The following is a 16,396-nucleotide window of genomic DNA, read 5'->3' as shown; positions in this document are numbered from 1 at the left end:
GCTATTTTTATTAGCTTAAGGAGGCCTTGTGACATTCTCAGAAATATTATTCAATTATAAAATTTTTTCTTGATAAAGAGACCTGATTAAAACAAATTAATGAAATTTCTATGTAAACATATTTTTCAGCGAGGCACAGTCACTTATGCCTGCCTGTAATCTCAGCACTTTGGGAGGCCGAGGAGGGAGAATCACTCCAGGCCAAGAGTTTGAGACCAGCCTGGGCAACACAGCGAGACCTCATCTCTACAAAAATAAGAAATAGGCCAGGCACGGTGGCTCACGCCTATAATCCCAGCACTTTGGGAGGCCGAGGTGGGCGGATCACAAGGTCAGGAGATCGAGACAATCCTGGCTAACACAGTGAAACCTCGCCTCTACTAAAAAATACAAAAAAATTAGCCGGGTGTGGTGGTGGAAGCCTGGAGTCCCAGCTACTTGGGAGGCTGAGGCAGGAGAATGGCGTGAACCCAGGAGGCGGAGTTTGCAGTGAGCCGAGATCGCACCACTGCACTCCAGCCTGGGCGACAGAGTGAGACTCCGTCTCAAAAAAAAAAAAAAAAAAAAGAAATAAAAAAATTAGCTGGGCTTGGTGGTGTGTGCCTGTAATCCCAGCTACACTGAGGAGGGGGGACTGCTTGAGCCCTGGAGTTAGAAGCTGCAGTGAGCTATGATTGCACCATTGCATTCTAGTGGGGGCAGAGTGAGACCCATCTCTAAAAAAACAAACAAAAAAAATATTTTTTGTGAGCAAAATATTCATTAACAAATCCTGAATGCATTGCTCTATTGCTTGGGCATCCAGTAGGTGACCAAATCAAAGTTCTTGTCCTCATAGCCTATATTCTACTAGGTCATCTATCCTATCTGAATACTTATTTATGTTACAAGAGAATGTTTTAGTGACTCTGTCCAAAAGATAATCCTTAAACTACTAAAACAGTATACTTAAAAGTATGAAAGCTATACAGGATTGCCAAAACATTTTGAGAGGGAAGACACAATTAAGTATATACATCCTCAGAAAACTAAGATCAGGCTGCAAAAGAGTAATTCCTTTTCCTTCATAGGAATTTTGTAGGCAGAGACAAAAAGCTGCAATTACCATTCCAACCTAATTTTATGCTTCAGTGATATACATTCAATAGGCTGCATCCTCAAATTATAAGCTGGGAAAGATAATTTGATTATAAAACGAGAGAGAATATTCTCAACTTATTTAGGCAGGTTCCAACTTGAGTCTGACATCTCAGCAGACAATTAAATTGTTTTATCACTGGGTTTCCATAAAATGTGTGGCAGGGACTAAATTACCACATTTGACTCTAGACAAAGGAAAAGAAGTAAAACAATTTTGAGGATGTATTTAAAAACTTTATTTGATATAGAAACTTACAAACTCTTTACGAGCTTTACTCAGGTATAATTAAGATAACTCAAAAATGACCTGCTGTAAGTATAAAATTCACTGAAAGCTTTAGTGAATTTGCAGAGTTGTATAACCATGAACACAATCCAATTTTAGAACATTTTCATCACCGCTAAAAAATCTCTCAACTTCATTCACAGTTATTCCTCATTCCTATCGCCAGTAACCACAATTCTTCTATCCCTTAGATTATCCTCTTCTGGAAATTTCATATAAATGGAATCATACATTATGTGGTCTTTTGTGTTTAACTTCTATCATTTAGCATATTTGAAACCTCATCCATGTTGTTAACACGTATCAGTACTTAAGTTCTTTTTTATTGCTGAAGAGTATCCCATTGTATGGAGAAAACACATTTTGTTTATTCATTTACCAGCTGATGGACATTTTGGGCTATTATAATGATACTATAAACATTATCATACAAGTCTCTGTATAGACATGTTTTTATTTCTCTTGGGGTATATAACTAGAGTGAAATTGCTGCATCATATGGTAAATTTATATTTAACTTTTTAAGAAGCCACCTATTTTGCAAAGAGACCACCATTGTATATTGTCACCAGCAGTATAAGAGGGTTCCAGTTTCTCTACATCCTCCCAGTATTTGTTACCATCTTTTTAATTATAGCCTTCACAGTGGGTGTGAAGTGGTAGCTCACCATGGTTTCAATTTGCATTTTCCTGATGACTAATGATGTTGAGCATCTTTTTATGTGCTCATCAACCATTTGTAAATCCTCTTTGGAGAGATGTCTATTCAAATCCTTTGCCCATTTAAACAACTGGGTTATCTTTTTATTGTTGGGTTACAATAGTTCTTTATATATTCTGGATACTAGACCCTTTATCAGATACGTGATTTGCAAATATTTTCTCACATTCTTTGGGTTATCTTTTCACTTGCTTCATAGTGTCCTTTGAAGCACAAAAGTTTTTAATTTCGATGAAGTGAAAGCTAACTCTATTATCAATTTATTCTTTCATGGACTGTGTGTTTGGTGTTGTAGCTAATAAATCTTTGCCTACCCCAAGGTCACTAAGATTTTCTCCCATGTTCTCTCTGAAAAATTATAGTTAGGCTCTTATTTAGGACAATCACCCTTATAAAAACAGTATTGTAAAACATACACATATAACATTAAATTGAGCATTTTAACTATTTTAAAGTATACAGTTCAGGTACATTAAGGACATTCATGCTGCTGTGCAACCATCACCACTATTCATCTCCAGAGCTTTTTCATCATCCCAAACTGAAACTGTACCATTAAACAATAACTCCCCAGTCTCCCTACCCCCAGAAAACCACCATTCTACTTTGTTTCTTTGATTTTGAAGTATCACATATTAGTGGAATCAGACAGTTTTTGTCCTTCCCCCCCGCCCCACCAAGTTTCGCTCTTGTTGCCCAGGCTATAGTGCAATGGCATGATCTTGGCACACTGCAACCTCCACCTCCCAGGTTCAAGCGATTCTCCTGCCTCAGCCGCCAGAGTAGCTGGGATTACAGGTGTGTGCCACCACGCCTGGCTAATTTTTTGTATTTTTAGTAGTGATGGGGATTCACCATGTTGGCCAGGCTGGTCTCAAACTCCTGACCTAAGGTGATCCACCTGCCTCGGCCTCCCAAAGTGCTGGGATTACAGGCATAAGCCACCACGCCTGGCCTCAGTTTTTGTCCTTTTGTGACTAACTTATTTCACTTAGCATAATGCCCTGAAGGTTAGTGGATATTAATAGCATGTGTCAGAATTTCCTTTTTATCTGCAGGACTAGGTCTAAGAAAAAAAATTTGTTTTCTTCCTTTTAAGGCTAAAATAATATTTCATTGTGTGTATATACCACATTTTATCTATTCATTTGTCAATGGACATTGGGTTATTTCCAAAGCTATTGTGAGTAATGCTGCTATGAACATCGCTGTCCAAGTATCTGAGTTCCTGTTTTCAATTCTTTACATAGCTGGAAATGGAACTGCTGGATCACATGGTCATTCTGTGTTTAGTTTTTTGAGGAATGACCACACTGTTATCTATTTTAATTTTTATGTGTGGTGTATAATAAGGGTCTAAAGTTATTGTTTTGCATTTGGAAATTAATCTACATCAGCACCGTTTATTGAAAAGGCCATTTTTTCCCTCATTAAATTGCCTTGTCAGCCAGGTATAGTGGCTCACATCTGTAATCCTAACACTTTGGGAGGCTGAGTAGGGATGATCACCTGAGGCCAGGAGTTCAAGACCAGCCTGGGCAACACATCGAGACCACGTGTATTTGTAAAAAATTTTAAATTTTAAAAAAACTGCCTGTTACCTTTGTCAAAAATGAAGTGACCATAAAGGTTTCATTTCCGAACTCTCCATATTTATCCATATGCCATCACCATATTGTCTTGGTTACTGTAGCTTTATAATAAGAATTTAAACCAAAAAGTCTAAGACCTCAAATTTTCTTTTTTTTCCAGACATTTTGGCTATTCTGGGTCCTTTGCATTTCCATGTTATGTTCCATAAATGTTATGATTACTTTGTAAATTTCTGCAAAAAAAGCTTGCTGGAATTTTGATAAGGATTGGGTTGAATCTATAGATAAAATCTGAGGAGAACTGCCTTTTCTTGAGATAGAGTCTCGCTTTGTCACCCAGGCTGGAGTGCAGTGGTGCAATCTCAGATCACTGCAACCTCTGCCTCCCTGGTTCAAGTGATTCTCCTTCCTCACCCTCCCAAATAGCTCAGACTACAGGCAGTGTGCCACCATGCCTGGCTAATTTTTGTATTTTTAGTAGAGACAGGGTTTTGCCATGCTGGCCAGACTGGTCTCGAACTCCTGACCTCAGGTGATACGCCCACCTTGGCCTCCCAAAGTGTTGGGATTAGACAGGTGTGCGCCACAGTACCGGGCCAAGAATGCCATTTTAGTAATATTGAGTTTTCCCATCCATGACGTGGAATGCTTCCCTTTATGTAAATCTTCAATTTTTCTCAGCAATGTTTCAGAGTTTTGGCTGTACAAATCTTACATTTCTTTTGTTAAATTTATTCCTAAGTATTTTATTCTTTTTCTTGCTACTGTGAATGAAGTTTTTTTTTCAAGTTTTACTTTTGAATTGTTATTGTCTAATATATAGAAATACAATGGATTTTTGTATATTGATATTGTATTCTGCAACTTTGCTGAACAGTTTATTTAGTTCTAGTTTTTCTTGTGGGTGGATTCCTTAGGATTTTCTACATATGGCACCGTGTCATCAGCAAATAGTTTTCCTTCTTCCATTCCAATCTGGATGCCGTTTATTTCATTTGCTTGTCTGACTACACTGCCTACAATCTTTGGTACATTGCTGAATGTAAATAGTGAAAGTGGGCATCCTTGCCTTGTTATTGACTTTAGGGGGAAAAGCATTCAGAATTTCACCATGAAGGCCGGGTGCAGTGGCTCACACCTGTAATCCCAGCACTTTTGGGAGGCCAAGGCAGGCAGATCACTTGAGGTCAAAAGTTTGAAACCAGCCTGGCCAACATGGAGAAACCCTGTCTCTTCTAAAAATACAAAAATTAGCCAGGCTAATTTTTGGCTGAGGCCGGAGAGTCACTTGAACCCGAGAGGTGGAAGTTGCAGTGAGCCGAAATAGCACCACTGCATTCCAGCCTGGGTAACAGAGCACCATTTAGTATGATGCTACCTGTAGGTTTTTCACAGATGCCCTTTAGCAGGGCCTCTGATACATGTTATATTCATTATTGAGAGTGAGTTATTGAAGCCTGTATCCATTACTGAAAATGAAAAACTGGTCCCTTACTATTATTGATGAGTTGTCTATTTTCCCCTTTAATTCAGTTTTTGTTTTGTGTATTTTGGGGCTTTGTTGTTAGGCGTGTGTGTATCTTTACAACTGTTATATCTTCCTGACAAACAGTTTGTCATTATATACAAATGTTCCTCTTTGTATATAATGTATCTTTTTTTTTTTTTTGAGACGGATTCTTGCTCTGTCGCCCAGGCTGGAGTGCATTGGCGCGATCTCAGCTCACTGCAAGCTCCGCTTCCCGGGTTCACGCCATTCTCCTGCCTCAGCCTCCCGAGTAGCTGGGACTACAGGCACCCGTCACCACATCCGGCTAATTTTTTGTATTTTTGGTAGAGACGAGGTTTCACTGTGTTAGCCAGGATGGTTTCGATCTCCTGACCTCGTGATCCACCCGCTTCAGCCTCCCAAAGTATTGGGATTACAGGCGTGAGCCACAGCGCCCAGCCAATGTGTCTGTCTTAAAGTGTACTTTGTCTGATATTAGTATAGCCATGCAATGTCTCTTATGGTTACTATTTGCATGCAATATCTTTTTCCATTCTTTTACTTTCTAAAGGGTTTCTCTGGAAGAAAACATATAGTTGGATTTTTTTTTTTTAATCCAGTCTGACAGCAACTCTAAAGAATGCCTTTTTCTGGCCGGGTGCGGTGGCTCACACCTGTAATCCCAGCACTTTGGGAAGTCAAGGCAGGTGGATCACCTGAGGTCAGGAGTCTGAGGCCAGCCTGGCCAATATGGTGAAACCCCATCTCTACTAAAAATACAAAAAATTAGCTGGGTGTGGTGGTGTGCGCCTGTAATCCCAGCTACTAGGAAGGCTGAGGTGGGAGAGTTGCTTGAACCTGGCAGGCGGAGGTTGCAGTGACCTGAGATTACGCCACTGCACTCTAGCCGGGGTGACAAGAGCAAGACTCCATCTGAAAAAAAAAAAAAGAATGCCTTTTTCTACTAAGGAAGTCATTCTTTTGAACCACACATACAACTTTGGGAAATGGGGTTATAGAAGAAACATTCTTCAGCCAAACTAACCCTGGCAATCACTACATTGGTAAGTGTAGCCATAGTCTCTCTTATCTAAACCAGTAACCTACCTCTCAGCCACTGCCAGCAGCCGTTCTGGCCTAAAGGTACCCTCGGTGTCAATGTACATGGCCTTTCCTTCACCTCCACCCCGGTCAATGGGAAGCTATAGAGAACAAAAACAACAGTAGAAATGAACACTGTATTTCTGATACAGCTGACCAAGCTCCTCATGACATCTTTATAATTCCTCCAAGGCAAAGGGAAAAAAACATTTAAAAATGACAGTGGTAGGGAGGAGGCATTCCCTTCTGATATTAATAGAAATACAGCTAGAAAAATATGTAAAGCTGATTGTGTCTCAGTACATACAGCTAGTCCTGTCAGAACTGGACTGCTTAGAAATATAGCCCAAAGTAGGTAATAAAATTCTTTTCTTTTTTTTTTTTCTTCTGATAGTCTCACTCTGTCGCCCAGGCTGGAGTGCAGTGGTGTTATCTCGGTTCACTGCAACCTCCACCTCCTGGGTTCAAGCAACTCTCCTGCCTCAGCCTCCTGAGTTGTTGAGATTAAAGGCACATGCCACCACACCCAGCTAATTTTTGTATTTTTAGTAGAAACAGGGTTTCACCAAGTTGGCTAGGCTGGTCTTGAACTCCTGACCTCAGGTGATCTGCCTGCCTTGGCCTCCCAGAGTGCTGGGATTATAGGCATGAGCCACTGTGCCTGGCCTTTTTTTGTTTTGGAGACAGGATCTCACTCTGCCGCGCAGGCTGGAGTGCAGTGGTGCAATCTTGGCTCACTGCAACCTCTGCCTTCCGGGCTCTGGTGATCCTCCCATCTCAGTCTCCCAAATAGCTGAGACCATAGGTGTGCACCGCCACACCCGATTAAATTTTTTTGTAGATAGGGTTTTGCCATATTGCCCAGGCTGGTCTTGAACTCCTGGACTCAAGTGATCTGCCTGCCTCAGACTCTTAAAGTGCTGGGATTACAGGCGTGAGCCACCACACCTGGCCAGTAATAAAATTCTATAACTGCATACTAATACAAGACTGATCAATTCAAAAGTACAGAAACTTGGAAGACCATTTACCTTAGCTTTAATCAATAATGGGCCATGATCCAAAGCCCAGTTAATTTTAGCATGTCTAGATCAAACTTATACTTCACTTTATTGAGCAGTTCATTCTTCAGGGGTACTAAAGGGACTAGTCAATGCCCTCAGAGTGTCCATAGCAAATTTCAAGTGTGAGCAAGAAAGAAGAAAAAAACATATTTACTCCAATAGTATAAACAAGATGTTTAAAATGAACAATTGGAGAAAACAGAAAAATAAGTAGAAAGAATTTTAAAAAGAAAACAAAAAGGAAAGAAAAGAGAAGTAAATGAAATGCCATGAAAACTGTCTTATGAGCCACTCAAGGAAATCTCTGCTTTAGACTACCCATTCCATACCAGATACCTTTGAATTTTTCTACAAAGTTTAAGTGAATGATGCTAAAGGGTAATTTCTATTCTAGAAATCTACTTTGGAGTCATAATTCACATTTAAATTATGAGGAAAATCCTTTAGAACATTTTATGTTAAAGGCCTAGTAGAACCCAATTTTTTCTTTCTTTTTTTTCTGAGACGGAGTTTCGCTCTTGTTGCCCAGGCTGGAGTGCAATGGCACCATCTTGCCTCACCACAACCTCTGCCTCCCAGGTTCAAGGGATTCTCCTCCCTCAGCCTCCCAAGTAGCTGGGATTTCAGGCATGCACCACCACGCCCGGCTAATTTTGCATTTTTTAGTAAAGATGGGGTTTCTCCACGTTGGTCAGGCTGGTCTTGAACTCCTAACCTAAGGTGATTCACCCTCCTTGGCCTCCCAAAGTGCTGGGAGGCGTGAGCCACTGCACCCAGCCCAAATTTTCTTTCTTATCTTTGAGAATTTTTTTTCGAAATTACAAAACAACTATATGCCTATATTAAAAACCCAAACAATATAGAAGTAGAGGGCCGGAGGCCGGGCGCAGTGGCTCACACTTTGGGAGGCTGAGGCGGGTGGATCACGAGGTCAGGAGATCGAGACCATCCTGGCTAACATGGTAAAACCTTGTCTCTACTAAAAATACAAAAAATTAGCCGGGCGTGGTGGCGGGCACCTGTAGTCCCAACTACTTGGGAGGCTGAGGCAGGAGAATGGTGTGAACCTGGGAGGCGGAGCTTGCAGTAAGCCAAGATTGTGCCATTACACTCCAGCCTGGGTGACAGAGCGAGATTCCGTCTCAAAAAAAAAAAAAAAAAAAGAAGTAGATGGCCAGGCGTGGGGGCTCACACCTGTAATCCCAGCGAGTGGATCACCTGAGGTCAGGAGTTCGAGACCAGCCAGGCCAAAATGGTGAAACCCTGTCTCTACTAAAAATACAAAAATTAGTGGGGGCGTGGTGGTGCACACCTGTAATCCCAGCTACTCGGGAGGCTGAGGCACAAGAATCACTTGAACCTGGGAGGCGGAGGGTGCAGTGAGCGAGATCATCCCACTGCACTCCAGCTTGGGTGACAGAGTGAGACTTTGTCTGAAAAAAAAAAAAAAAAAGAGGAAGTGGTGGAGTAAAAACTGAAAGCTCTTCACCACTCTCCATCTCCCAGAAATAATTCCCCAGATTATTTTCTATGCATTTTCATATACTTCTTTTATATAAGTGGTTCTTCCACTTACTATGTGACTGAGAATATTGTTTCCCTTTCTGTAAAATGTAAATAAAACCGACCTTATGGGATTGTTTTAAAAACTAAATAAAATAATTCATGTAAAGTGTTTAGCACAGTACACTCTGAAGACATGATTTTCCCAATCTTTAGGGCACTGACTTTAGTGTATACAGTTATGGAAGGCTTTGTTAATTTGGTAAGGGAAAAATTATGTTACTATTTGGCAGATAAAATCTTTCACATCATGGGAATCCATGGAAGGAGCAAAGGACACATATACAACAAAAGAGGGTCATGCCTAAAGAAAGACTTGGAACCAGTGGCCAAGAGGACAGAGAGCAGAATCTGCCTCAGTTTCTTGGAGAGGAGGAAATATTAACACTCTGGGGACTAAGTCCCCAGGAAATAAGATAAATGAAGTTCTCCTTTCTCCTACCTCCAGGTAATATTAAGTGCTAACATGACAGGGGATTCTTTTCCAATTGAATAGACTTCCTTGGCAAAGGAAAGGCCACAGATGATTGGGAATAGGTAGGTAGACTGACAACAGGATAGTGGACAAGCTCCCAAGGTAAATCCCAAGGTAAATCTCCCAAGGTAAATCTCCCAAGGTAAATCCATGGGGATGGATTGCATGGTCTGTTCTCCAGCTTATTTGGCCCTTTCCACCTTGCCCTCCCAGTGCCATCATAGCCATCTTCTGTTACTGGATTGGGATATCATCAGGTTAGCTCTTCTTAATAACTGCTTAGGACCATAATTTAACACTTCTCATTTTATAGTGATGCAATATGTTTCTAACTTTTACCATTTTAATGATGCTTTGGTATAAATTATTTGTACATTTATCTTTGCGTATATGTGAAATGTTCTGTAAGACAAATTTTCTGTCAAAGGCTATGTGATTTTTTTGTTTTGTGGTTTTTTGTTTTTTGTTTTTTTTTGAGACAGAGTCTTACTCTGTTGCCCAGGCTGGAGTGCAGTGGCACGATCTCGGCTCACTGCAACCTCCACTTCCCGGGTTCAAGCAATTCTCTGCCTCAGCCTCCCAAGTAGCTGGGATTACAGGCGCCCACCCCCACGCCTGGCTAATTTTTGTATTTTTAGTAGAGACGGGGTTGCACCATCATGGCCAGGCTGTTCTTGAACTCCTGACCTTGTGATCCATCTGCCTCAGACTCCCAAAGTGCTGGGATTACAGGCGTGAGCCACCATGCCCGCCTGGGTATGTGCTTTTAAAATTGGTACTTATGTTAAATTGTCTTCTCAGAACTGTTTTTATTTTTTAATTGAGATGGGGTCTCGCCATATTCCCCAGTCTCGTCTGGAACTCCTGGGTTCAAGCAATCCTCCGGCCTCAGCCTCCCAAAGTGCTGGAATTACAAGCATAAGCCACCATGCCCGGCCCAGAATTTTGAAATTACTGTAGTACTTTGAACAAGCATGGGCTAATTCATTTTGTAACCTAACTGTAGCTCTCAACTTTATGACTTTTCTATTAGAGAGAGATCTAACATACAATGGGGTTTTACTTCATTAAATTGAGAAAACAAATGAGAGTAGATAATATTTAGATTTAAGTAATATTCTAACATCCTCTCTATATCCCTGGTTCCAGCTCTTAGGCTGATGAAATGTAATCTTTTCTATTAATTAATTAGCATTCTTTCTCTTTAAAAAAAAAATCAACGATCTATATAGTTGTTCAGCCATCTGCAAATGTTATTTTAACAGGCTATGTTTACTTGAGAATTTTGCTTTAGTTTATTGTTGACAGACATTATCTGACTACTTAATAAACATTCTCAGGCTAGGATTCTATTTGTACAACTTTGGAGTGTCAGCATGCTATGCAGAGTTGCCATGGCAACTATAGATATTATGTACTGTAGTCTAAATACTTATTCTACATAAATCCCTGTCAAAACATGGGAAAACATTTCTATTTAAAAAGGTCACACATCATGTCAAATGACGGATGTAAGAGCGACATTTTAAACAGCCCTAATTCCCTTTAGCTATCAAATTTCTAATGGAGCTCGGGCAATAGCTATAGTTTCTATAACTTACTCTTCCTCTTCTCAATGTTTCCTCCTTTATTATCATAAAAGGTCTCCTAAGCATCCTCCTCCACCCCTCCCCCTCAGCTCTTTCTTCCTAATGATTATGAGGATCTGGGTGCAGAGGCATTTGCCTGTAATCCCAGCTATGTGGGAGGCTGAGGTGGGAGGATTGCTTGCGCTCAGGAGTTCAAGAACAGCCGGGGCAACATAGACCCAATCTCAAAAAAAAAAAAAAAAAAAAAAAAGAATTTATTTCTGAGGAGAGTTAACAATGGACTAGGTCTACTCGATACTGACATGCTAGCTTGGCTGTCTCATAAGACATATGGTAGCCGGCCAGGCGCGGTGGCTCACACCTGTAATCCCAGCATTTTGAGAGGCCAAGGTGGGCGGATCACAAAGTCAGGAGATCGAGACCATCCTGGCTAATACGGTGAAACCCCGTCTCTGCTAAAAATACAAAAAATTAGCCAGGCGTGGTGGCGGGCGCCTGTTGTCCCAGCTACTCGGGAGGCTGAGGCAGGAGAATGGCGTGAACCTGGGAGGCAGAGCTTGCAGTGAGCAGAGACGGCGCCACTGCACTCCAGCCAGGGCGACAAAAAAAAAAAAGTAACATTTTGGTCCACAAAAATATCAGTGGAGCAATAAAGAAACAATTAAAATCACAACAAAAAGCCGGGCACGGTGGCTCACGCCTGTAATCCCAGCACTTTGGGAGGCTGAGGCGGGTGGATCACCTGAGGTCAGGAGTTCAAGACCAACCAGCCTGGCCAACATAGCGAGACCTTGTCTCTACTAAAAATACAAAAAATTAGCTGGGTGTGGTGGCAGGCACCTGTAATCCCAGTTTGGGAGGCTGAGGCTGGAGAACTGCTTGAACCCAGGAGGTGGAGTTTGCAGTGAGCCAAGATTGCACCATTGCACTCCTGCCTAGGCGACAGAGACTCTGTCTCAAATAAAAAAAATTAAAAAAAAAAAAAAAAAAAAAAGGAAAATAAGAAAAATGGGAGACTATCAAGCTAGGTTACTTGACGTTAAATTTAAATAAACTTGGGCCAGGCACGGTGGCTCACGCCTGTAATCTCAGCACTTTGGGAGGCCGAGGCGGGCAGATTAACTTGAGGTCAGGAGTTTGAGACCAGCCTGGCCAACATGGTGAAACCTTGTCTCTACTAAAAATATAAAAATTAGCTGGGTGTGGTGGCCATCATGCCTGTAATCCCAGCTATTCGGGAGGCTGAGGCAGGAGAATGGCTTGAACCTGGGAGGCAGAGGTTGTAGTAAGCCAAGATCGCACTACTGCACTCCAGCCTGGGCAACAGAGTGAGACTCCTTCTCAAAAAAAAAAAAAAAAAAACTCAATAGAGTTGAGTCCCGAGGATAGAAAAACACTAGGAAGCCTCTTCTGTAACATTGATATAAGGCAGATTTTGTTTCAGTTGTTTTGATCTCCAACAGTAAGTTGTGTCCATGGCAGAAGTGGGTATAATCTATCTAGATTAAAATAATGCCATGTTCTTCAAAATAACTAAAATTATAATAAAGCTTCAAAAGATTATAACAGAAGAGTTGGTCCATGGGCATGGGCCAGGTTCAAGGATACTTTGTGGACTGGCCACTCATGCAGCACATCCTTAAAGCCAGAGAACATTAAGACTAACTTAGACAAGGAAAAATGGCTCCCCATTACACTGCCTGAAGTTGCAGAAAAGATGAGAGTTTGTTAGCTTTCTCTTCTATATCCTACTCCCTCCCTTTCTCATGGATCTTTCATTTCCAGATTCCATTTTTACTTCTCTCTGTGACTTAGTTCCACATCTCTCAATGCTAGAAATTTTCACTCGGGGTTTGTCACCTCAAACCTGTCATCTCTAAACTTGTACTCATGTTTCCAACAAAACATGTTTCCAGAAAATTGTCTTCCCCTCTCAAACACTTTTTAGGTTTACTAAGTTACTGTAATACATTGTTGGGCTGAGGTGTATTTTTTATTGTCAGCCATTAAGTGCTGCCCTTTACAACATCTTTTCCCTATGTCTCTTTATTGTCACTATCTTAGTTTCCTGACCAGCTAATGCTTACTCTTCACAAAATCAAGTTTAAACTTCTTAACCTTCTGAAATAGGATCTTAATTTTTTTTTTTTGAGATGGAGACAAAATCTTGCTCTGTTGCCCAGGCTGCAGAGCAGTGGTACAATCTTGGCTCATGGCAACCTTGGCCTCCTGGGCTCAAGCGATTCTCCCACCTCCACCTCCCAAGTAGCTGGCACTACAGGCAGAGCCCACCACGTCTGGCTAATTTTTATATTATTTGTAGAGATAGGGTCTTGCCATGTTGCCCAGGCTGGTCTCAAACTCCTGAGCTCAAGCGATCCACCCACCATGGCCTCCCAAAGTGCTGGGATTACAGGTGTGAGCTATCATGACCAGTTTGATGTATCTTTTTAAGGGTCATCTCCTACAACTTTTCTATACAAACTCTAAACCAGTTAAATGACCTTGCTTATTTATTGTCTTTTCCTTCTAACTTATGCCTTCCCATCCTCCGTTCATCCCATTCTGTACAGTTAAATGCTTTTAATTTCCTTCCTTCCCAAATTTAGCATTTTTCAGAAGTCTGGTCCAAAATCTTTTCTCCATTAAGTATTCCATGATCACTCTAGGATGAAATTACCCCTTTCTATTCCTTAAACAGCTAACCCATTTCCTCTATGACATTCATTTTATATATCAGGCATGTTTTTGGACATCTATTATCTCCACTCATTCAAGCATTTATTGTTTACTGAGAGCCAAACACTGCCTTAGGCACTAGCAATACAGCAGAAAACATGCAGTGACATGATCCCAGTCACTGGAGGCTTGACCTCCTGGGCTCAAGAGATTCTACCACCTCAGCCTCCTGAGTAGCTAGGACCACAGGTACACACCATCATGCTGGGCTAATATTTTTAATTGTTTGTTGTTTGTTTGTTTTTAGAAATGGCATCTCAGAAACAGGGTCTCACTATGTTGCCCAGGCTGGTCTCAAATTCCTGGTCTCAAGCAATCCTCCCACTTTGGCTTCCCAAAGTACTGGGATTACAGGCATGAACCACCATGCTGGCCTCTTATGAAGTTTTAAGAACATCATCTCTGAAGTCTGGTTTGAGTCCAGTATTTCCTACTTAAATACAACGTACTGGGCAATTATTTAACCCACTGTGTCTATTTCCAAATCTTCCCACCAATGGGAGCATAAGTAAAGGAAAAAGAAACTGAAGGGGTCCAGGGAAGGTTTTTCCTAATGGAGGAGACACTAGGCATATTTGTATACTGATGAGGATAATCTCATAGAGAGGTACAAGAGAAAATGGAAGGAGTCCTTGAGAAGGTGGCAGGAGATGGTAACCAAATCATATTGATAGAATGGGCCTTTGAGAAGAAAAGGGACACTTTCTCAATTGTAACCTGAGATAAGAAAAGATGGGCACAAATGTAGATTTGATGCAAAGAGCAGGTTAGGTTTTTGGCTAAGAATGAGAGTTGAAGAGGAGCATAAAGTTCTGATAACAGAAGACGAAGTATGAGATATGAGATGCCTGTTTAACTCAGTGGGAAAGTACACCTAAATGGAGAAAGTAGACTTGCCAAGAAGTCTTGAATGTTAATCTAAAGTTTTGTCATCTTGAATTTTTTTCCCTTTTTTTTTTTTTTTTTTTTGAGACAGAGTCTCGCTTCTTTGACCAGGCTGGAATGCAATGGCGCGATCTCAGCTCACTGCAACCTCTGCCACCCTGGGTTCAAGCGATTCTCCTGTCTCAGCCTCCCAAGTAGCTGGGATTACAGGCACGTGCCAACACGCCCAGCTAATTTTTGTATTTTTAGTAGAGACGGGGTTTCACCATGTTGGCCAGGCGGTCTTGAACTTCTGACCTTTTTTTTTTTTTTTTTTTTGAGACAGAGTCTCGATCTGTCGCCCAGGTTGGACTGGAGTGCAGTGGTGCAATCTCGGCTCACTGCAAGCTGCGCCTCCTGGGTTCACACCATTCTCCTGCCTCAGCCTCCCGAGTAGCTGGGACTACAGGCACCCAACACCACACCCGGCTAATTTTTTGTATTTTTAGTAGAGATGCGGTTTCACTGTGTTAGCTAGGATGGTCTCAATCTCCTGACCTTGTGATCCACCTGCCTTGGCCTCCCAAAGTGCTGGGATTACAGGCGTGAGCCACCGCGCCTGGCCGAACTCTTGATCTGAAGTGATCCACCTGCCTCGGCCTCTCGAAGTACTGGGATTACAGGCGTGAGCCACCGTGCCTGGCCTGTCATCTTGAATTTAAAGTGAAGTCAGTCAGCTGTATGATATGATTTTTCTCCAGTATAATCAGCTACTTGGGTACAGACACTGAAAAGATAAGGTTGGCATCTCTTCAAGTGGGTATGTAAACTGAGGCTGTTTGCAAGAGAATTACTTTAATGATGAATCATAAAATCTAGACTAATGAAGAAGATGGAGGGCTGGGCGCAGTGGCTCACGCCTATAATTCTAGCACTTGGGAGGCCAAGGTGGGTGGATCACTTGAGGTCAGGAGTTCAAGAGGAGCCTGGCCAACATGGTGAAACCCCCTCTACTAAAAACACAAAAATTAGCCGGGCATGCTAGTGGGCGCCTGTAATCCCAGGTACTCGGGAGGCTGATGAAGAAGAATCACTTGAACCAAAGAGGAGGTTGCAATGAGCTGAGATCACGCCCAGGCTGAGCTGTACTTCAGCCTGGGCAACACAGCGAGACTCTGCCTCAAAAAAAAAAAAAAAATGTAGCAAGTAAAGCCAGGAAAGGCCTGGTAGGAAAGTATTTGAAATTAACGTATCTGACAGGAGATCAATGATTTGGAAGTTTCTATGACATGGAAGAATTCTGAAAGGAGTCTATCTTCTAACTATTAACAGCTATAAGATTCTTGAGGACAGAGAAAGTGCCTTTTATGGCCATCCTAACAGATACTTGCAAACCGCAGGAATGAAGTAATGCCTGCTTATTTGATTAGCTATAGCCCCAACAGCTCACCTGGCAGGTGACAGCTAGCGTATGACAGATCTGGGTCTTCCCAGTTCGGAATTCTCCAAACATTTCTGTGATAGATCCAGTCTCAATTCCACCTAAAAGAGCGATAAGAAATACCTCTTAGCATAATACAAACATGTAGTAACTGTAGTCATAGAAATGTTCTTGGAGCTCATCAGAAAGATGTTTATATAAGTTAAAAATTCAATTTCCAACAAGCGATAATTTTTCAAAAATGTATTTTGAGGCTAGCCGTGGTGACACATGCCTGTAATCCCAGCACTTTAGGAAGCTTAGGTGGGTGGATTGCTTGAGTTCAGGAGTTC

The 16,396-nt window shown here is 41.6% G+C and overlaps 1 protein-coding gene across 1 annotated transcript in view; it reads right to left on the bottom strand.

Annotated features, from left to right (window-relative positions):
- RAD51 (RAD51 recombinase) overlaps positions 1-16,396 on the bottom strand; it is a 35,744-nt gene that overhangs the window by 6,128 nt on the left and 13,220 nt on the right. Inside the window, exons 5-6 of the mRNA XM_002825304.5 lie at positions 16,074-16,165; positions 6,336-6,430 (exon numbers count right to left, since the gene is read on the bottom strand). Of these exons, the coding sequence (XP_002825350.1) occupies positions 6,336-6,430; positions 16,074-16,165 (187 nt within the window). The remainder of the gene's footprint in view (positions 1-6,335; positions 6,431-16,073; positions 16,166-16,396) is intronic.

The sequence above is a fragment of the Pongo abelii genome, chromosome 16, assembly GCF_028885655.2.
Source record: "Pongo abelii isolate AG06213 chromosome 16, NHGRI_mPonAbe1-v2.0_pri, whole genome shotgun sequence".
In the NCBI taxonomy this organism is placed as follows: Eukaryota; Metazoa; Chordata; class Mammalia; order Primates; family Hominidae; genus Pongo; species Pongo abelii.
This window is presented reverse-complemented; position numbering and strand designations above follow the sequence as displayed.